Source organism: Pimephales promelas, chromosome 8, assembly GCF_988280905.1.
Source record: "Pimephales promelas chromosome 8, fPimPro1.hap1.1, whole genome shotgun sequence".
In the NCBI taxonomy this organism is placed as follows: Eukaryota; Metazoa; Chordata; class Actinopteri; order Cypriniformes; family Leuciscidae; genus Pimephales; species Pimephales promelas.
The window spans coordinates 1,501,558-1,524,756 of record NC_142776.1 but is presented as its reverse complement, the minus strand read 5'-3'; the positions used below and the strand labels follow the sequence as shown (position 1 = coordinate 1,524,756).

The 23,199-nt window shown below is 36.6% G+C and overlaps 3 protein-coding genes and 1 long non-coding RNA gene across 7 annotated transcripts; 3 read left to right on the top strand and 1 right to left on the bottom strand.

Annotated features, from left to right (window-relative positions):
• Positions 1-374: 374 nt before the first annotated feature.
• LOC148977619 (uncharacterized) lies at positions 375-1,356 on the top strand. Its single transcript, XR_016169421.1, has 3 exons — positions 375-466; positions 556-630; positions 709-1,356. It is a non-coding gene; the product is annotated as an uncharacterized LOC148977619 (long non-coding RNA).
• Positions 1,357-1,910: 554 nt separating this feature from the next.
• LOC120467953 (GTPase IMAP family member 9) lies at positions 1,911-8,638 on the top strand. 2 transcript variants are annotated; one of them, XM_089133698.1, is made up of 4 exons: positions 1,911-2,098; positions 5,809-5,867; positions 6,276-6,938; positions 7,018-8,638. In XM_089133698.1, the coding sequence occupies exons 2-4, from the start codon at positions 5,846-5,848 to the stop codon at positions 7,320-7,322; spliced, it is 990 nt and encodes a 329-aa protein (XP_088989824.1). In that variant the 5' UTR covers positions 1,911-2,098; positions 5,809-5,845; the 3' UTR covers positions 7,323-8,638. The 2 variants fall into 2 exon arrangements, with proteins under 2 accessions (XP_088989824.1, XP_039512504.2); XM_039656570.2 differs by lacking the exon at positions 1,911-2,098 and adding an exon at positions 4,547-4,632.
• Positions 8,639-9,373: 735 nt separating this feature from the next.
• On the top strand, positions 9,374-17,741 carry orc4 (origin recognition complex, subunit 4). Of its 3 annotated transcripts, none has more exons than XM_039656573.2 (14): positions 9,374-9,476; positions 10,118-10,205; positions 10,295-10,371; positions 10,477-10,567; positions 11,014-11,089; positions 11,195-11,280; positions 11,364-11,412; positions 12,422-12,573; positions 13,126-13,299; positions 14,504-14,590; positions 15,239-15,347; positions 16,998-17,093; positions 17,184-17,251; positions 17,471-17,741. In XM_039656573.2, the coding sequence occupies exons 2-14, from the start codon at positions 10,155-10,157 to the stop codon at positions 17,651-17,653; spliced, it is 1,299 nt and encodes a 432-aa protein (XP_039512507.2). In that variant the 5' UTR covers positions 9,374-9,476; positions 10,118-10,154; the 3' UTR covers positions 17,654-17,741. The 3 variants fall into 3 exon arrangements, with proteins under 3 accessions (XP_039512507.2, XP_039512505.2, XP_039512506.2); XM_039656571.2 differs by having other exon boundaries at positions 9,384-9,476; positions 10,149-10,205; XM_039656572.2 differs by having other exon boundaries at positions 9,426-9,476; positions 10,146-10,205.
• Positions 17,742-18,475: 734 nt separating this feature from the next.
• On the bottom strand, positions 18,476-22,065 carry crygm4 (crystallin, gamma M4). The gene is made up of 3 exons (XM_039656484.2): positions 22,046-22,065; positions 19,587-19,905; positions 18,476-18,786 (listed from the first exon to the last, which is right to left on the bottom strand). The coding sequence occupies exons 1-3, from the start codon at positions 22,063-22,065 to the stop codon at positions 18,517-18,519; spliced, it is 609 nt and encodes a 202-aa protein (XP_039512418.2). The 3' UTR covers positions 18,476-18,516.
• Positions 22,066-23,199: the final 1,134 nt, after the last annotated feature.

Genomic DNA, 23,199 nt, shown 5'->3' with positions numbered 1-23,199 from the left:
TATTTTATTACAAAAAATTAATCAACAAAATTCTCCATGCACCTTTATGGCCAAGTTAATAATTAATTTACGTGGATAAAGTATTGCTCAAAGTTCGTAAATGAACATATTTTACACGGAAGTAAAGCTATAGACTACAGAAGAACGACCAAGACGAGGTATGCGGATGAAATATTATATTTTGCTTCTTGTTCGATATGTTTTCTGTGTTTAAAAAAAATTTCCAAAAAGTGTATTTGGTTGTTGCATAAGCTTTTGTTCAGCATAGATTCACTTTTGCATCTTTCCTACACATTTTTTTTGTCATATAATGATAATGGGGGAAATTATTTAATGAAATTAGTGTTAATATGTGTTAGTGTGACATGAAATGGCTGTGTATTAAGTTCAGTTTTCTTGTTATCAATTTCATGAAGAGCTAAAACCCTTTCACACACTGACATCATGGGTGCTGCACCTTCTAAAGGTCGGTCAATTTATTTCAATAATTAAATAATTTGATTAGACACCTAGCATATTTATTAGAAGAGAGTCATGGTGATTTCTTTCCTCAAGAGAACGAACCGATTGAGAAAAAGGAAAAACCATTTTGTGAAAGTGAGGTCATTTCGCAGAACAATATTCATAACTGTGAGTATTTTCCACCTATTCAGCTGCTCTCTCAATCACTAAAGCACTGATTATTATTAGTGTTATTCTCTTTCACAGTGGGAAATGACAGACAAGAGAAGACGCAGAGAGTTTGCATTGAACTCCACAGATGTGTGCTGATGTTGATGGTTGTGGTTGCGGCTCTTATCGGCTCAGTTGTTGGAGCTCAAGCTGGAGTTTCGGGATCTTGCAAGGGAATGATCTCCGGAGTTCTTGTAGGGATTATACTTTCAAAATTGATGTCAATAACTCATGGCAACATATGATTTTACACTACTTTTACTCTTAAAATAAGCAGTTTCAAGATCTTATAGGCACACTGTTAACACACATTTTCGTGATTTGTTATCACAACTTTTTCTTTAATAATTAATATGGTTTACTGTAGATAACATCATATTTTGAATCCCATTGTATTATCTATAAATTATGAGGCAACCAGGTCATTTACTTTTTTAAGTTAAAACAACAATATTTTCTTACTAGCCAAGTTGGCTTTACTTAAAAATGTAAGGCAGCAACTGAACTTACATTTATTTTTTTACACTGTGTACATTTACATTCAAATTTATTCACGCTTTTAACCTTAAGCAAAACATTTACACCATACGCTAGAAAGTTGATCAGATACAGGCTGGTACAGACATTAGCGCGGACAGTCCAGAATAGTATTGTATAATGTTATTTAAAGGAGTAGTTCTCTTTAAAAAAAACTTTTGCTGATAATTTACTCACCCCCATGTCATCCAAGATGTCCACGTCTTTCTTTCTATAATGGACTTCAATGGGAACCAAAGATTCAAGGTCCAAATGAGAGTGTCAGTGCAGCTTCTAAGGGCTTTAAATGATCCCAGACCTTATCTAGGACCCTTCGAGTCATGATTTGGAAAAAGATTTGTTCATTTTGATAAACGAGTTCGAACAGGAGTCACGAACGCGCATCACAGAACAGAGCAAGGCGAGCATTTGTGCTTATAAAACCTAAACTTTTTTATTTATTTTTAAATGAGCGATCGTTTCGCTTGATAAGTCCCTTATTCATCGTCTGGTGTCGTTTAAAGCCCTTTGCAGCTGCACTGAAACTGTCTTTTGGACCTTGAACCGTTTGCTTCCCATTGAAGTCCATTATATGGAGAAAAATCCTGGAATGTTTTCATCAAAAACCTTAATTTCTTTTTGACTGAAGAAAGAAAGACATGGACATCTTGGATGACATGGGGGTGAGTAAATCAGCAAAAGTTTTTTTTGTTTTGTTTTTTTTTTTTAAAGTGACCTACTCCTTTAAGTTACAGGCTTAATGGGGACAGACAAATGTTTGCCTTGACGGCCATTGCGCGTCTTTTAAACGCAAAATTGCAGTGGAAAGTTCTGTGGCAGTCAACGATGAAACACCAGAAACAACAACAGGCGACTAATGTCATCATGGATGAACAGAAAGAAAGGAGATGTGAGTTGATTGATTCAGTAAATTAGCTCAGGTCAGGATCATCATATTTTCTCTCTTCACCTGTTGATGTTAGCCTTATGTTGACTGAGCTAACACTGTTAGCATACACTATGTAACTTCAGACTGTTAGCTAAATATTTCATGTAGAACATTCTGTGTAGGTTACTAAAAACACATGACAACGAGTCCTCTTTAAACCGCAGCATTTTCTGTCAGCAATGTACAGTCATATTAACGCATGCGATTAGTTTTAACCAGCTTTAATTTGTTAAAATATGCAACGGGAATTAACGCAGCACACACTGTAAAAAGTGTTAAGTTCACTTACTTAATAATTATAAGGCAACTGGTTTTCCTCTTTTTTTTAAGTAAATAAACTTCATGCTCAGTAAAGTAATAGTCAATTTCACATTACTATTTTTTTTTTTCAATTAAGCATTAAGTGTAACGTTAGGCCTACTCATTTAAAGGTGAACTGTAAACTTTTGTACGATGCAGGTAAATATGGCATTTATTGTGGGTTTATGTAAGGTTTGTTTTCAGTTCACTTAAGTTAAAAGTTGTTATATTTTTTGATGCCTAATAAATGTTTAAATTTGAGGGGAAAATAATTTTCATTGAGACATCAAGTGTTAAAATCAGTGATACTGGCCTCATTCATAAAAAGATGCCATTAAACAATTATTTAAAATATACTGTATTTATGTTGTTTCTACATTATAGTGGAAAGTGAGTGAGTCTCACATTATTAATTTTTTTTTTACACACAAAACATTAATGGCTAACATTTTTGACTTTATGAAATGATTCTCTCAAGCTTTGGTGATCAATCCCAATTAAACAATAAAATAAGACATCTTTTTCTTATACAAAGCTTGTAGTATAGCCTACTATTATTTTTTGGCAGAATTTATCATTATAATCAAATTATTTCCTGGATTTTTTACCATAGTCCCTAAATGTATGTAAATGGAGGAAATGGCATTCAAATCGAAAACATTTCCCCCCCATTTTGTCCCCCAGTAAATAAGTAACACAATTAATTACTTTTTAGGGTTTAACACAATATTTTTTAGGGTGTAACACAACATTGTAATGCGCTACTACTTTTAAAAGTAACTTTCCCCAACACTGGCACTGATGTTTTCTTGAAAACAGTTGAAAACTGCGAGGGATAATTTGTATAACGTTGACACTGGAAAACTGAAACCTGAAAAACAGGAGAAAAGACAGTTATAATGAGAGAACAGAAATAAAATACTTTTACTACACTAATTTACACTCCTGAAGGAAATACTGCATATGACAGAAGGAGTGAATACAGGTGAAGTGGGATTTATTATTATTATATTCTCGCATTATTAAATACCAGCATTCATCCTAACCTCTGCCTCTTTGGTTCTTCCATCATTTCTGTGGGAATAACACATTTAATCAGCTATGATGTCAACATTAGCGAATTAGATATTAAAGATGTGAGGAAGCTAAACAAGTGTTTGCTATAGATTTTGTGCTGTTGTTGATGGATTTTCCTGAGCACACGTTAATATGCTACACTCGTAATGTTTTTCTGGATCTTACTTCTTGCAGGTGATTTTTTAACACATCAGCATTTAAATATGTTTCTCATGGCTAAATGACTGTTTAAGCCCTATGTAAATACAATTTATTTGGAGTAAATCATTTTTGTTGTTTAGTATTTTATGTATAGGTTAAGTCTGAGACTCATGGCCCAGTAAGCAGATACTGTAAATTTTGGGAAATATATTGACATTTAATGGTTTTTCATTGTAGTTTATAGTAAATCATTCGTAGACACTCATATGTCATAAACAATGTGAGGCCATTTTCCACCTGCAACAGTTTACTGATAAAACAAGCTGGTTAAAGTGATCATTCATGGATACGGAGAGATGAAAAACAATTGATTCACAGTCATTTATTCCATTTTATAAATGACTTCCAAACCCTTTTCAGCCCTTAAAAACAAAAAGGGTTGAAAATATGTAGTTTTTAAGCTTATAGGCTATTTTGATGGGATTTAACTGTGAACAATAAAAAAAAAACTTTGATTAATTATAATGGTTTCTATATAAATGATTTTTTTGTATGATGTAACGTGTGATTATTATAAAAACAATGATCAAAATGTTGTTTTAGAATAGTTTGGAGTATTATTGTCACTCAGAAAGTATGTAATGTCAAGTATCCAGTCACAGAAATCACAAATTTTGCAATCTTTATGTATTTTAAATACAGACTGTTTATACAGACTGTTTTCAGTCTGTATTTATTTGCAACTGAATAGCTGAGATTTGAGAAAGTCTCTGGATTTTTGAAATATGAGACCAGTTACCAGATCCTACGAGATCACGCCACCAGAGCCCGCATGCGCCTTATGTGCAACTATCATCAAATATTAATTTTACCTGGGTAAGGTACTGTTCAAAGTTCACAACACCATAAACGGCACAACTGAAAGTACTTTAACACGGATGTAAAGAAACAGAAAAACAACCAACAAGCAATGCGAGGTAGGTCGATACAATATTACATTTTGCTTATTGCTTGATATGTTTTCTGTGCTTGCATGAAAAACTGTTTAAGTGTATTCTGCTGTTGAATAAGCTTTTGTTCAGCGTTGAAGCTGAAATGAGAAAACAGGACTTGATCTTCAAATTTTCCCCAAGTTTTCTGTATTTTTTCATACTTAATGACTGTGGACTCAAAGCTAATAGACTAATGATAGCTTTATAATTTGCATATTACCTTTTTCTGAGCTATTGAAATAAACCTTCCCTGCAAATTTTTTTTTTTTTTTTTTTTTTTAACACATTTCCTCTGAAAAAATCATGCGAAAATTAAGCATAAATAATTAGCCTACTTCAAAACGAATGTTATATCTTCTAATTGGATGATTAGGCATTGCTTAAAGGAACACGCCAACTTTTTTGGACTCTCAAACTCTCAGCTCTTCACCACGGCGTCTCGAGGTGCTGCGCTTATCACTCCACCCAAGTAGTGCTTTACCTTCTGAGAATATTTCCCAGTATTTATACGGTTAAAAGATGGCTGTGCTTGATATGACCTTGTTATTTTTATTGTGACTATACAAATCACAATATGTAAATAGGAAAATGTTGGTGTTATTTTGTCACCGTTTTGGGATTAGTATGCTAGCTGGAGTCATTTACATCCAGTCTTTGTGCTAAGCTAGGCTAGCGGTGGGTGCGTCAGACAGAGTTACGGCGGCACGCACGGAGATGAAAAATGTATGTATGGACTTATAACTGGGGATACAGTGAATAAGCTAAAGTCCCCAAAAGTCACCATGTTCCTTTAATGTTTTAAAACAAGATCAAATGGCTTTGGGAAATAATAGAAACTTGTAGAACAGACTGTGTGTTTTCTTGTTTTTATTTATTTATTTATTTATTTTATCAGCCTATCTTTTTTTTTTTTTTTTTTTTTTATTAATGCCAAGGTATCAAACATACAATTAAATTACAACAATATACAAATTGCACATAGGAGAAATAATGAAAACAATACAGCACATATGCATATAGCCACATAATATACATACAAACAAAATAAAAATAAAAATAAATAAAACAGAACAGAATGCATTAATAAATTAAATTAAAAAGTTCCAACAAGTTTATGGTCTTAAGAGCTTTAAGATTCTCTGTGTGTTTTCTTGTTATCAGTTTCCATGAAGAGCAAACAAACCTTCACACAGAGATCATGGCTGATAAATCTCCTACAGGTAGGTCAAACATTCTGTGCGTGTTTTCCAATGATCAAATGATTTAATTAGGGCTGTGCAAAAATTAATTGCGATTAATCGCATCCAAAAAAAAGTCTGTGTTTACACAATATATTTGTGTGTGCTGTATATAATTATTTTGTATATATAAATAACTATGCATGTATATATTTAAGAATTATTTGCGCTTAAATTCTGTGTATATATATATATACATAATCTATATTATATAAATATTTTATATATGAATAACGTGTGTGTATTTATATATATACAAAATAATTACAGCACACACAAATATATTATGTAAACACAGACTTTTATTTTGGATGCAAATTTTTGCACAGCCCTAGATTTAATTTAACACCATTGTGGAATAATATTAATTTGTTGATTTGCTCTTTAAAGGAGGTTCGTCTGTACAGTCAGAGCTCAGAATTGTGATTCTAGGAAACGCGGGAGACGATAAGAATAAAGTGGTCAAATCAGTCCTGAACTGTGAGAATCTGACAGGAGTGAAAGTTGGTCAGTGTGCGTTATATCAGCGAGATCAAGATGGAAGGAGGATCAGTGTTGTTGAAGCTCCAGGATGGGACAGATCCTCAAAACAACAAACACCAGAGAACATAAAAGAAGAAGTAAAGAGAAGCGTGTCTCTTTTTCCTCCAGGACCTCACGCTCTTCTTCTGGTCATCCCGGTGGAAACTCTCTCTAATGAACCTTCTACAAATGAAATCACAGCAGCACAAACTCAAATGAAGTTACTGTCTGAGTGCGTTTGGAAACACACCATCGTGCTGTTCACTTGTGATGAAGGAGTGGAGGACTCACAAATCAAAGAACACATTCGCAGCACAAAGAAAATCCTGGACAAGTGTGGAGGACGACACTATGTTCTTCAGAAGAGCGCTCAGAACCATGAACTTATAAAGAAGATAGACGAGCTAGTGCAGGAGAACGGTGGTGATTTCTTCACACCACAAGCTGAACTGATTAAACTCGAGACACAAGAAGCGCCTGGTGAGAGTGAGCTCAGAAAGAGACGGGGAAGTATCGCAGATCCTCCTGACTGTGAGTATTACTTCACTAAACCTATATTTACTGAAGCCCTGGATGGATCTGGATCTATTAGTGTTATTTTCTTTTACAGTGAATAAAGACAAAGGAGATGCTGGTGTGGAGAAGAAAGAAACCACAGAGGCTGACAAACCTTTAGAAAACACATCGAAAATCTCCATGGAATCCACACAGTTTGTAGTGATATTGATGGGTGTATTTGGAGCTCTTATTGGTGCAGTTGCTGGAGCTGAAAATGGAGTTTCAGGGTCTGTCACAGGATTATTCTTTGGTATCATTGTAGCATTTTTACTTGCAAGTATCATCATGTACATTTACACTCGCATTTATTTACGCTCTTTAAAGAAACCAACAGATAGTAGGGTGCATTCAGGTTGATTGGGACACATTTTGGTATTGGCTTTTTTTTTTTTTTTTTTTTTGGTGAAAAATTTCCCAATCAACCTGAGCTCATCCAAACATTATAAACATCTGAATATTGAGCTTATAATATAGCCTATGTCTTTGTACATTTACTACACTTCACACTCCTGAATGAAACACTGCATACTAGGTGAGGGTGAATACAGGTAAAGTTTATTATTTCTTGGGATTTATATTTTAATGTTCCTTCATTACTAAACGCCAACATTCCTCAACACATTTAGACAGCTTTAGCAATTCAATGTGTCCCGTGACTCTCTTCTGTCTGTTGTTTTGTCTAATCCTGGACAATCCCTGCTCTCTTGGCCACATATCAGGCTCATAATTACATGAGGTCCGTCATGGTAAACGTAAAGGCTACAATTTCCTCAGAGTCCGAACTGTCATTGCGATCCATTCACTCTTAAGAAAAGGTTCTATATAGAACCTTAAAAGGTTCTATCAGCGCTACGTATTTGGAACCCCTAAAAGGTTCTATACACTATTAAAAAAAGGGTTCCTCTGGGTTCTATGTAGAACCCTGGGGTTCCATACTTGGCCAATAGAACCTTTTACCAAAAAAATGGTTCTATATAGAACCATTTTGGAGTTCCATATATGAAGCGGGGGATGGAACCATTTCTGGTTCTAAATAGAACCATTTTTTCTAAGAGTGTTGATTTCCCATTGTTTACTTTTTTTTTGTTTGTTTGTTTTCTACATAGACTTTTTTATTGAATACATTATTTTTTCTATACATTGCCTCACTATACTCTGACCTGCAATAAACCCCATTTTAATGGATGGAAGAATGATTTTAAGTTATTTGTAAAATCTCTTTAATGGATGTTGGACAGATGAAACTTCTTTTTTGACAGCCTTTATCAAATCGCGTGCAGTTTCATTTCGATTAATCGTGCAGCCCTAGTTCAAAATGCCGCAGCACGGCACGGGACACCAGTTTTGATCTCGCTTTATTGGCTACAACATAATTTATTCGGTTTTACGGAGCAGACTATTGCTTCCATCCTCTCAATCAAGATCCCTTAGAATTTGTTACTAACTTAAAAATAGGGGGTATTTTATTTTTTATTTAACCTCGTTTTCTTGGCTTTTCTAAAGCACTTTGGTAAGCACCAGTTGTTTTTAAATGTGCTATATAAATAAAATTGTATTGTATTTGGTACTTTCTAGAGCTGTATCAACACGAAAACATAATGCATGATGTTGAATTATGCCATAATTGTGTGTACTTGAATTCTGTAAATAAAACTTTTTTTTCAAAAGTTGTCCATCTGGCCAAACAAAACACCATTTTTGTGATTATGATTACAGGATGCATCACAAGTCAGATTGTAGAATAATATCATATTTCATCCAGCTCCTGCTGCTTTAGGATCGATTACTGAAAAGTTCAAGATGAGTAACTTTCTCTGGGCCTGTTTGAAAAACATTGATCATTGATTAGTAGCCTAGAAATCTAGACGCACCCTACCCTAGCGGCAGCAAAAAAAAAAAAAAAAGAAAAAAAAAATATGCAGCAAAGTGTGCTGACATCTTGATGTAGGTCTGGCATGCCAGGCTACATTTAGTCCAGTGCAGAGGTCAAGTAGGTTGAAATAATTAGGTGATTATTTTAACTCACAACAGTTAACGTTATAGCAGTTAAAAACAATTTGCTACTTAACCAGCAACCAGCAAGATTGTGTAAACAAAAAAAAAAACACAAGCCACTGTCCATAGTCGCAATTAAAGTTATGGTAACGCACACAGAAATCATGTTTTATAATATCATCATGTTTGTAGCATGATCAGGGGATTAAAACCATAGACTGTAAAAAAAAAATAGATTAAAACGTACAAAATATATTTCAGGCCTAGTGGAGTAGTGTTGCATACAATGGAAATACTCACTAACGCAAGAAAAAAAAACTACCTCAAAAACTGTACTGTTGTCCAGTGGCGCCACCTAGTGGCTGTTACCATAGACTGTTACCAAAAAAAGCATCAGAATTTCGGTTTAGTGGGCCGCACAGCGCCTCATGTGGTTACCGGAAATACATTGCGCTGTGTCCCGGAAACACGCGGGGCAGAAACTGCTACTGGCGCGTAATCTCTGGACATTCGTGGGTGAGTTTATATACTTTTACTGAAGTTGTTTACGTAATTGAACTAGTTGTTTACTGTATGTGAGCGGTTGCAGCAGCGTCCTGCCATACGACATACTAAACTACACATGAAACTCTTTTGAATTATGTTTGAATTATGCTTTTGAATTATACGTCATCATGGCTGCACATATAAATACATAATGATTAAATAACGTTTCAGGACTAAGACAACATGAAGTGCAACAATGTAAATACGAGTAAAGATGATAGACAGTGTGCTAAAGACAAATGTGTGCAATCTCTAGTTTTATGAGCTCATATTAATTTAAAAATAACACGGAATATTGTCATTGTAAACCACACTGTCAAAATTCACCAAGTCACACTGCGGTGCTATTTACAATAAAACAAAGAAGGGTGTTAACATGGCAAAACACTTGCTGACCAATGACAGGGCCTAAAAATAAAATACTCTATACATTCATATACATTCCTAGATCTTTAATGTGGGAAAAAAGTTTTTAATGAATATAAAAAGGTCTGATTTGGTCGGTAACTGTATATTTATCTACTATAATGTTTGCTGTATATTTGTCCAACATACTTTTTTAGCATGTATTTATAATAATTGCAGTCTAATGTTTGTAATCTTCTGCATAGTATTAACTGAGATGTGCTGAATGTGTTGCAGGTGAAGATGAGCAAACGCAGATCCGCCGCTCTCACTGAAGCCCAGTGTGTGTCTCTGGTCCGTCAGTGTTTATTACACTCATGATTGGGTTTCTACAGATCGTTAGTGTTTAATCGTGTTTAATAGTGTTGTGATCGTGTGTTCAGGCTCAGAAGATCCTGAGAGAGAGACTGTGTCATCAGAAGCTGCCGGATCAGCCCTCGGGTCTGGACTCACAGTACAAGTGTGTTCATTACACAATATCTCTCTCTGTGTGTGTGTGTGAGAGAGAGAAAAAGAGAGTGAATGAGTGAGTGTGTGTGGATTCTAACACTGTGTGTGTGTTCAGGCACTTGCTGGAGCTGTTGAGACGCACTGCTGTTCATGGAGAGAGTAACTCTGTCCTCATCGTCGGTCCTCGAGGATCGGGTAAAACTATGGTACGACCCGTCTGAGATTTAAGGCTTGTTCACACCAAGATTTGATAATTGTGAAGTCCACACTACAACTGTAATGATAACGACACTGAGGCATGATATCGTGGGAATAATTTTCAGAGTGAATAATGTTTTTTCCAGCTGATGAAGGATAAAAACATTGCCAGCCAATCAGAATCCACCCTCCTTTAAAGCGATAGTTCACCCAAAGATGAAAACTCTGTCATGTTGTTTCAACCCCGTAAGACTTTGATTCATCTTCGGGACACAAATGAAGATATTTGTGATTAAATCTGAGAGCTGGATCACTCCTCCATAGGCTTCTATTGTAATTGAAACTTTCCGGACCAGAAAGTTATTAAAGACATCGTTAAAATAGTCTGATAGTCTGAATAGTGACTACAGTGGCTCAACCTTGCACGTGTGTGTGTGTGTGTGTGTGTGTGCAGCTGCTGGGTTGTGTCCTCAGAGAGCTCATGAGTCTGAAGGAAGTGCAGAAGAATGTCCTTCTAGTGGAGCTCAACGGTGAGTGTGTGTGTGTGTGTGTGTGTGTGTGTTTGTGTGTTCCTACTGTTAGTGTGAGACCGACACGAGACGCCACATCTTCACACACCGGTTCTCTGAGCGCAGGTCTTCTGCAGACGGACGACAAAATCGCCCTGAAGGAAATCACTCGCCAGCTGCACCTGGAGAACGTCGTTGGAGACAAAGTGTTTGTGAGTGAGACGGGAATAATTTACCCACAAACCAACGTTCTGTCATTATATACTGAAAAAGTGCAGCTTTTCTTGTGTTTTAGGGGAGTTTTGCAGAGAATCTGGCTTTTCTTCTGGAAGCTCTCAAGAAAGGTGAGGCGTTGGCAATCGAAAATCAGTTCTGCAATCGGATACTTGCGGTAAAATTAATATTCATATTTTGCTTATTGATTCCAATGTGCCCGTTTTAAACCATTCAAGCGCAAGAAGAACTCAGAAAGCTTCATATTTATTTTTAAATATATCTTATAAACACTTTAAAGCCCGCTCTTCTGTGAGCTAAGAGTTTAATCGTACTTATTTGTTACTTGTAAACATTACTTGTTTTAAAATAATCGTGTTTAACACGATTCTTGGGGAGAAAACTACATTACCCATGATGCAGTTCAGAATATTCCACCAATCAGAGTCAATATAAGAAAGAATGTGCCGCCTACTTAATCAAGTCGATCTCCTTATACTCTCAAGATACTTAAATATTTAAATAAATATGCATATTTTGAAATAAACGTATTGTTTTATTAATATAATGACTTGTATTATATATCTCCATAAGTTTTAATTCAATTTTGCTGTTCGCAATGCTTCATGGGATTGTTGTTCTGTCTGAAATATAATGTTTTGCAGAAAGACACAGAATAAATGTTTACCTAATTGGAATCTAAAATGGGAAAATAAGAAAATAATCGAAATTGAAAGGCAGAATCGGAAACTCTACAATTCAAATACCCGACCCTAATCAGTGTAACTGTAGTATAATTTATATACTGTTTTAATATTTTGAATTAGTTTTCTTATTCATTTTAGTTAATTAATTTAGTTATTTTTGTCATTTTTGTATTATTATTTTTTTTTATTTTCTATTCTATTTCTATTATTTTTAAGTTGAAGTTTTTGTCTTATTTTATTGTTGCTTTAATCTTTTAATTTATTTTATTTTAATATTTCTAATTTGAAATTGTTTTGTTTTCAGTAATTTTACTACTTTTTTACTTTTCCATTTAGTTTAAGTTTTTCATCCATTATTAAAATTTGATCTGAGCTGTATTTTTTAAGTAATGAAATCGATTGAACCGTTGAATGTTTTGTGTGATTGTGTCAGGTGACCGGAGCAGCAGTCGTCCTGTGCTGTTCCTGCTGGATGAGTTTGATCTGTTCGCTCATCATAAGAACCAGACGCTGCTGTATAACCTGCTGGACGTGTCCCAGTCTGCGCAGACGCCCGTCGCTGTGGTGGGACTGACCTGCAGACTGGTGCGCACACACACACACACGAGTCAACAACAAACTTAAAGGGACAGTTCACTTCAAAATAAAAGTTCTGTCATCATTTACTCACCCTCAAGTTGTTTCAAACCTGTATGAGTTTCTATCTTCTGTTGAACACAAAAGATGATTGATGAAAGATGACTTCATTGGTGTCCATCAACTGTCTGGTTTCCAGCATTCTTCAAAATATCTTTTTTTGTGTTCAATATATTCCAAACATTCCAACTCTTGCCCAGGGCTTTTCTTTAAACAGTGACGTACACTGCAAAACATGATGTGATTCCCCAGTCATTTAGTCTTGTTTTTTCATGACAAATATCTAAACATTCTTAAATCAGATGAAAAATTACTTAAGACATTAAAGGTGAACGGAAATATCCACATTTAACATGTTGCGAAGTAAAATAGCTTACGGCCATACAGAGTCTACTTACGCCCTATAAATTGATTGGTTGTCGTAGCCCTGGTTACTCCGGCACACGAGAGGATCTACCGGAAGCCCAGCTGATCCTCCTGTGGTTATGGTGTGTGTTGCAGGACGTGCTGGAGCTGCTGGAGAAGCGAGTGAAGTCTCGGTTCTCTCACAGACAGGTTCATCTCTTCAGCTCGCTCTCTTTCGCTCAGTATGTGGACGTGGTTCTCGATCAGCTCCGTCTGCCTCAGGACTTCCCGGACCACAGGTTCTCCACCGAGTGGAACCGCAGCATCGAGGTACCGACGCTACACACATTTGCTGCTGTGATTAGTTGTAAAGATGAAGAGATGAAACCGTATGAAAGCTGAGACTCTTTCATTAGTTATTATTGGATGGCAGGCGCTACTATAGTCAGTCCCTCCAGAAAAACGCGATTATGCGATCGCTGAATTCAATGCAAAATCAGCCAAAGTCCACGTATTTATGCGGGGGCCGCATTTTTTCAAATATGCCGCACTTTCGCCGCATAAATTGCCGATTTCCGTGCAAAATATGTGGGGTTTGCATAATTTCATAATCCTCGCATTTTCGTTGCAAAAAAAATCACATGTATCTTAGCAGAAAGTTGAAAAATGTGCGTTTGCTTCACACAAGAGCAGCCATTTCCCCCTGTTTCCATGGGAACGTTATGAAGTGACGCAATTACGCGACGCCAGACAGACTCACGGAGGCGATTGACATCTCACAAATCGAACTCGTTTAACTGTCTGTCACATCGTTACTTAATAAACAACATAATATAAAAGAAGTAGCATCAAACAGAAATTACCCGCACACATGGGGTGTTTGAGGCGCACGTATCACTGCAGGGAGCGCGCAGCTCTTAAAGGGGCCACACCTTATTTACACTCATTACAGTCTGAAATAAAACAAGATGAGAAATTAAATATTCCCAGCACTTTCTATGATGTAGTATGTTTGCTTATCAAAGGAAGTAATAAGAAATTACTACATTAGCCTAGTGAGAACAGGATGTTGGGGGAATAACTTTTTTTCTCTTTTTTATCAAACCGCAATTTTTGCAAGTTCCCACAATTTTTGCAAATTCCTGCAATTTCATCCCATAAAATTGCATAAATATCCCACATATTCTTTCCATCGCATTTTTAAAGAAAACGGGCCACGTAATCAAGGATTTTTGCCCGCAACAATCACAAAAAAACTCCGCGTTTTTCTGGAAGGACTGAATACTATTATGGTAAATGTTATATATAAATCGCAAATTTTTTCGCAAATTTTTGGAAATTACCACCACAAAATCAGTCATTTTGATCGCAAAAATCACACAAAAAAAATCGTGAAATCCTGGAGGGACTGTATAGTGTAGTTGTGTTCACACATCAACTGTAAACAGCACTGAATAAAAGATTCTTGGGATTTAGGAATGGGATATTTTTAACCCGTCACAGTTTTCTGACGTCTCCTTCGGTTCTCCTGCAGAAATTATGTGAAGATAAGTGTGTTGAGGAGGTTTTGAAGAAGAGCTTTAACTCCAGTAAAGATCTCCGCTCTCTGCATTCGCTGCTGGTAAGTTCAGATCTCGTTCAGACCACTTGAGTTGTGCTCCTGTGTTTGTGTGTCAATGATAAATCAACGATCGATTAATTGTCGATAACAGATTTAGTTGATAAGATTTATCAATTAGAGGTGTGAACCTACACTGGTCTCACGGTTCGGCTTGATTATGATTATCATATTTGCTTTACATGTATGTAATTTTGTCAATAAATACAAGCAGTCAGATATATGAACTCAACTTTAAAGGGATAGTTCACTTTGAATTTTTTATCTTACCTCAAGGCCATCCAAGACGTAGGTGTCTTTGTTTCCGCAGTATTTTTAATTTTGATTTTTTTAGGTCAAACCGTTCTTGTCTGTCAGTCATATAATGGAGGTCTATGGTCACCACCTCAAAGAGCAGCACAGAGAAGTCCAAATTAAACATGATTTAATGACTCGTGAATGTAAGTACACATTGATGGCCTAAGACACGAAACGAGCGGTTTGTGTGAGAAAACGAACAGTGTTTATATCGTTTTTACCTCGTTTTTTACTGTTGGTTTTCTCACCCAAACCGCTCGTTTCATGTCTTAGACCATCAATGTGTACTTACATTCACGAGGAATTTGTGTAATTTGACATCGGTAGTGTGAACGTGTGTTTGTGTGTTCGTAGTTTCTGGCTGTGAGTCGAGTGTGTGTGTCTCATTCGACCCTCCGTGAGTCTGATGTGCTTGAGGCCAGTCGCCTGATCTCGGCCGACTCGAAAGCAAACGTCCTTCACGGTGAGACACTGATGTTTACATGATTTACACCGCATCTCTATGGGCCTGTTCACATCTGATTTATCAAAACGGGTCCGTTTACACTTGCTCACATAAATCAGTCATCGCAAAACGGTTATAAATCCGATCTTCAATTCCCCTTTGTGTATATATTTGCTGTGTCCTGTTATATGAGCACACGGATCCCTAACGACTTGCACTGAGTTGAATGGCAATAAAAGTATTGAATTTTGAATCTTTTAATGAAGACGATTGTGTTTTTTGAGCATGTGATTTGCGTTTGCTTAATGTAATTCATCTGCGGTGATGCGTACTGCAATAACGCTATAACATCACATATCAGTCCCTCCAGAAAATTATGCAATTATGCAATCGCTGAATTCAACACAAAAATAAGCCAAAGTTCGCATATTTATGCGGGGGCCGCATTTTTTCAAATATTCCGCACTTTCGCCACATAAATTGCCGATTTCTGTGCAAAATATGCGGGGTTTGCATGATTTTTATAATCCTCGCATTTTCGTTGCAAAAAAGCCACATATATCTAAGCAGAAAGTTGAAAAATGTTGCGTTTGCTTCACACAAGAGCAGCCATTTCCCCCTGTTTCCATGGGAACGTTATGAAGTGACGCAATTACACGACGGGATAGCTCACAGCTGAAGTTATTGCAGAGGCCAGACAGACTCACGTAGGGGATAGACATCTCACAAATCGAACTCGTATAACTGTCTGTCACACGTTCTACCGTCACATCGTTACGTAATAAACAACATAAGATAAAGGAAGTTGCATCAAACAGAAATTACCCGCACACATGAGGTTCGAGAGAGTTCAACAGGGAGCGCGCAGCTCTTAAAGGGGCCACACCTTATTTACACTCATTACTGTCTGAAATAAAACAAGATGAGAAATTAAATATTCCCCGCACTTTCTGTGATGTAGTATGCTTGCTTATCAAAGGAAGTAATAAGAAATGACTCTTACATTAGCCTAGTGAGAACAGGGTGTGGGGGAATCACTTTTTTTGTCTTTTTCATCAAACCGCAGTTTTTGCAAGTTATCGCATAAAATTTCATAAATGTCCCGCATATTCCATCGCATTTTTAAAGAAAACAGGCCGCGTAATCAAGGATTTTTGCCCGCAACAATCACAAAAAAACTCCGCGTTTTTCTGGAAGGACTGACATATAGCCTATAACACACTCAAACACGTTTATTTTTACATGTGGTTTCAACATCCAGATGCATTTACACTGCATTTACAATTTTGCCCCATTGACTTTTTTCATTACAGCCACATTTGTTGATCGCAAAGCCATGACATCATATAATCATGCATTTTTGATTGTTGGTGGTTTCCCTGTTGGGAAGCGGTACAATGTGTAATTTTTACTGTTGATAACTAGGTGGCACCATTATCCCTTTAGACAGGCCTGTGCAAAAAAAAAAAAGCTTAGTTTCTGGTTTTACATGGAGTTATATGATCATAATATGCGCCTCAGCTCTCAGAACTACTCTATGATTGTTCAACTTTGCAATTGTGATGTGTCTATCGTGGATGCACACATTGCGATATCGATGCCAAAATGAAATATGGTTCAGCCCGACAGGAACACTCATCTCTAACGTTCTCTCGTGCCTCTCCTCAGGTCTGTCTATCCTAGAGCTGTGTTTGATCATCGCTATGAAACATCTGAATGACACTTATGACGGAGAACCCTTCAATTTCCAGATGGTTCATAACGGTACGACATCCTCCCGCACATTTTAAAGTGGTGTTTATGTGTGAATGCTCATTTTCAGCTGGAATGAATGTAATTCGCTCCATCCCTCAGAGTTTAAGAAGTTCATTCAGAGGAAGTCTCACTCCATCCATAAGTTTGAGCAGCCTGTGGTGATGAAGGTCAGTGCGAGTGTTTGGACTGTCATCAACATTAATCACACACACTCGAGGCGTGGAAAGTTTCAGTGCTGGTTTTTTGGATTGATGCATGTGTGTATTGAGTGAATATGGTGGTGTTTTAACCACTGCACTGCACGGTTTCAATTATTCCGCTCCTATTCTAATGCTCTGTTATTCGATGCTGTGTGTGTGTGTGTGTGTGTGTGTGTGTGTGTTCAGGCGTTTGAGCATCTCCTGCAGCTGGAGCTGGTTCGTCCGGTAGACTCGGGTGTGTGTAAAGTCCAGCGTGAGTATCAGCTGATGAAGCTGATGCTGGAACACACTCAGGTGATGGAGGCGCTGCAGAAATACCCACAATGCCCCACAGACGTCAAGCAGTGGGCGCTCTCGGCCTTCGGCTGACACCGCCCCCTCTTTTACTGCTCTGATATGCATTTTGTAAAATGTATTTGTATAGTTTATATTTGCAATAAAAATTAAGTTAATATAATTGCTACTTTGTAATGTCTTTGTTTCAAACACTCTCCATGGACGGTGAGTAGATGTTTTTGTGCTAACGGTTTGAGAACCCTCATCCTTCCCTCAAAGGTCAAAATGACCTGAAGCCCTAAAATTATAGTTAGAACAGTATAATAGTTTTTTTTTTCTTTTTCAGAAAGCATATTTTATTTCATTTTGATAATATTTTTTCTATTTTGTAATGTGATATTTTTTTTACCTTTAAATTACTAGATTTTATCAATAAATAGTAATTTACGCACATTCTTTCAACTTAAATTCAAAATAACTTCTACCCTTTAAATTGGGTGTGTTTGCCGGCCTCTTGTGATAAAATAATAATATAACATGATATTTCATGACTAGTTCAATATGCAGCAGATGAGCTGGTCCTAAAGTGATTTTTCTCCAGTGTGCATTCAGATACACATGTAGTCATAAAATACTTTTTTGCTAATTTTTTTGTATTTTTAGTTTGAATTTTGAGCATTTTTATGTTTTTTCCATGTGTAATTCCATTCATTCCTAAGGAGGTCTAATAGACCCGCGAGTTGTTGTTTTTTTAAATTTCAACCACAAAACTCCTCGAATCCATTAAATTATTTTTGTGTGTGTTTGTGGTTCAAGCGCGACTAGTCTTGGACCCCTCTGATGAACACTCGATGTTTGTTTCGGGTCAAAATGACTCGAGGGAAGGATGACAAACACATCAAAACAAAGAGTAGGTAAATATGAAGGTCATTTAATTGATTGTTGATTGATCATGATTAATTGCAGGGGTCCATGATCCTGCGCATGGAGCTGAACCTGAAGCCCATGTCCCTGAAGCTCCTGTACTCTCCGGGTCTCAGGTACATCATTCTGCCCCGGAACTGCGGCTGCTCGTACATCAGCCAGTGCCCGTCCATCACGTGACAGGACCGGATCTCAGCCAGACGATAGCGGTCCGTCATGGAGTCGCAGTCGTCCGTGAGCTCGTGCATCGTCCCTCCGAAGTTCTCCCTCTCGTAGATCCTCATCCTGAAGGCTCCTCTGTGCTGCTCACACACACAAACACAGGTCTGGTACTGATGTAACAGTTTGCATCAATGAGGGTTAACACAATTTTAATTTTTTTTATACGAAACTTGGTAAAGGTTTTGGTACTTGTTGTGTGAACACACACAAAAAAAATCATGGACATGATTTGAACAAGTTAAATGGTCCTCAATAAAATAGTCACACTGGTCAAAAAGCCAAACGTGGTTTCCTCTAGTGGAAGCGTTCGGTACTGCAGCCACATAAAATCTGACTGAACGCTCATGTTTTGAGATATCAACCTCAAATTTTTAATTAAAACAGAGTAAAACATGTTTTTGAAAATTTATATTTCATATACAAATTTATTTTTATTTACAACAAGCATAAAATCCTGTAAATTTTAAGTTCACTTTTTTCACTTCAGCAATAATCGGTCAAGTGCCGTTTTTAAAGAGATCAAACTTAGATCTGTCGCTCTAAAGCATTTAAGATTTATGGCAGTTTAAGTGCAAAGGTCAAAAAATTAACAAATCGATTATAAATACAGCGTAAATATAATTAAGGATCATAAAATCCCCTAAAAATACAAAATATTAAACAAAAATAAACACTATTGAACTAAAATATAGTAGCCTACATTGATTTAATGTAAATACAAAAATTTCGGACATATTTGACCAACACGCGAAGAGTGTCAGGGTTTTGATTCGTTCAAAAAATGTCATTAAATTGAATTAATGTACTAAATTTCAGTTTGATAATGTTGTTTTGTTTAATATTTAGTATTTTGACCCTAAGCCAGAGTGGGGCGCTGTACCTGCGGGATGATCCTGCAGGATCGGATGGAGTCGCTCAGGCCCAGTCTCTTGCAGTCGGAGTACTCGCCTCGACGAGCGAAGAACTGGTTCCCCATGAAGTTGGAGCGGTCGTAGACCATGAAGCAGCCGCTCTCCACCCGGCAGGAGTTGCAGCGGCTCAGGAACGAGTTGAGCTCCGGGCAGTCATTACCCGTCTCATATGAGCGGCCCTGGAAGTTTCTCTCCTCGTAGAAGATTATCTGGACCAAACACAAACGTGAAGGTTTATTAGGAGACCCAGCTAATGTTCTCTCAAAGAGCAAACTTCTGCCATCTGGTCTTTAACTCTTTCCCTGGCGTCTGTGTTTTCACTGTTATACGGTAGGTGGCGCTGTTACTCATCATCTGAAAATACTGAATCCACGGATCAAAACACAGGTGAAGAAAAAGCAGAAACAAGCGATAGAAGCACATGTAAAATAACATGATTATCAACATTAAACAGCATATAAATCAAACATCAGTGTATGAATGAAATGTCGAACCCATGAAGGGGAAAAGACTGAAGCTTTGAGGTGTTGATGGGCTAGATTTACTTCATCTGTGTTCTGATCATCGCTCTGAAGTTTTTTTGCTCAGAATAGTTTTTTTTAATTAAATTTACCCACATTCAAGTGTTTATAAAGAAGAATGCATGAAGCCAGAATTATTTTTTTAATTTTTTTTTTGTATAAAAGATGCTGTTCTTTCTTGTGTTCGCATGTTCAGATATTCATACAACAAAATATTCTGGGAGCTAGAAAAACGTTATTTGTACGTTTTTTTTCTGAAACATTTGGATGATCTTACCATTTTTCATAATGTTACAAATTGTTTCAGAACGTTTAGAGAATATTCAAAAGTAATAGAAAAAGACCAAATGAAATGTTTCTTTTACGATTTCATAACCACGAATAGGCGGTTAAAAAACGGTTTAAAAAACGTTTTGAACGTGCAGAAAACATTCAAAAGCATCCCATAATGTTTGCAGAATAAAATCCAGGTTTAAATGCCATTAACAGTCACATAACAAAAACAAATTTCGATTTTATAAAACTGAACGTTTTGAACATTAACATGAGTAGTGGATGTTTGCTTACCTTGTTCATGGCTGGTTCTGTGCAGGACTGATCCGCCGCAGGAGCTTTTATACTTGATCAGCTCTGCTATAGCTTTTTGTTATTCAAATAGTCAAAGCTGATGAACAAGCAAGAGAACTTTTCTGTTAATTTCTGCATCTATCACAGGCTTCCAGCAACAAACACTGTTGTGCATCGAATGCAGTTTGTGCCTCAATAAGATTAATGATCTATTTAGTCCATCATCAACACAATAAGAAATATAGCACCTCACACTACACAACCATTCTTAGCTGTGTGGGATTTAAGAAAGAAAAATATATAAATCTTGAACAATACTCAAATTTGCATCTGCACAGAAATATTAGCAGCGTTTTGATCAGCCTGAGTTGTGGGATTTATATATTTTATAATTACTATAGATTATTGATAATTATGAATACGTTGAAAAAGTAAGACATTCAAATGATTAAACACTGACTACCTTATCTCATAATGAAACCTAATAAATAATTAAGATTTCAACAAAATGCACAAAATATGTTTGGACAAAAATATGAGTTTTTAAAAGCATTTCTGTTCTCATTCCTGCTGGTTTTCCTGGATTGCAGCAGCAAGTACAGTTATGATATTTAAGAGGGTTTAAAATACTTTTATTCAATATATATTCAATATCTTATAGATTTAACCACAAACCATCAGATGAGAAAAAAACTTGAGCTGATTTAATCTGAATTTTGTCTTCAATTCTGCTAACTGAATCTTTTTTTTTTTTTTTTGCATAACTCATGTTGACTGTCACTGAAGTAAACTGAATCAACTTTGAACTGAATTCAGTTGAATTATGACACTAATAACTTGACATGGCACCTTAGAATGAGGCTAGAAATATGAGAAAAAAATAGCTTATCTAAGCGAAGTATTGAGGGTTAGACTGCCATTAATGAGAGAAGAACATAAACCAATATATTTAACCACACAATACACATTAAAGCTGAAAAGTAGGCTATATAACCTATCTATGCAACTTTCATAAAGTAAAATCCCTAAAAGCCTAAATTCCTTCAGCTGGATAAAATAGTCCCTGACCGTGAACAGCAACAGAAGTTATTTCGACGTTAGATGGCGACAAAGACTGTCTTTTGAATGAGTCAGTAGAGAAGACTTTTATATTGAAAGAACTCAAACTTGTGATTATGGAGAAGAAAGGCGCGAAGACAATCGGCATGGGAAAAACCTCAAGACAAGTTAAAAGGACAATATATCGCAGCGGACATTCAAACGGATGTTTTATTGTGAATAGACTGATGTCCTGGAGGAAAGTGCTATGTCTACTGTAAACGCAGGTAGGCCTAACTTACCTACACTCATTATCAGACATGTTTAAGTTGTTAAGAGTGGTTGCTAGGGGTGATGTGTAGTGTCACACAGAACCGTTGGGTGAAGCGGTCGTCATTATAATGTTGTTAATAGTGAATAAAACACAGCAGAGTAGACGGGTTTTGACAGAATCAAGGATTGGACCTAACCGTTTTATAAAGCGATGTAAAGTTATTACATTCATTATTTATATCGGCCTTATAGTTATGAACTTGATTTTTGTATGTCTTTTGTCTTCCGGACTAAAGTAAGTTAATCTTCACAGCAGTCTTTGTATGAATAAACGGCTCGTTTTAAAATCTTCCCGGTCGACCGACTGACATGTGTTAAAACATCTGCTTTAAACAATACATTCCTCATGAAAACTGTCATTAACGTTACATTAAGTAAATTCACTTCAAAAAGCTAATTACTCCTGGACAGCAATGCCAATAAAATTTACAGAGTAACCGCCAAAACTTAAGTTCGAAGACAATATTCTAAAGATGGCGGTGGCCTTGTTTTTTTCTCGGTTTCTCTGGTGCATGAGGTCTATAAATCAAGACAAATATAATTTACCATCAGAAATGTGATACATAATGCCTGCTTTCTATGACCAATGGGTTGAGATCAGTCTTATTTAAATGATAAATTAGTGTTAATGTGTTTGTGTATCTCAGGCCTTGGACAATAGAGATCTGTGCTGATGATGATGATTCAGGGAGTCTCTGTGTGTGTGTGTGTGTGTGTGTGTGTGTGTGTGTGTGTGTGTGTGTGTGTGTGTGTGTGTGTGTGTGACAGGAGCGCTGAGAACGCTGAAATAGTTTGATCCATCTGATTGAACACACACAAACAGTTGATCCCACATCAGCCCCAGCACTGGACACTATCACAATCACTCCGGACGGGAAACCATCGGCTTCTGTTTGCTCCAGGAAAGATTTATCCACACTTATTATTTTGACAGGCATGAGTGAATAATAAGTGAATAATACAAAATTAGTCGTAACTAAAGATACACATGTCCAAAGTTTTATTTTTGTACTATGGATGTACCACTTCTAGGTCAGATAGGACCCATAACGGCAAGCACGGAAATGACATGACTTTAAAAACACATTTTGCAGATTTGCAGGAAAACATGAGCTGTGTTTTC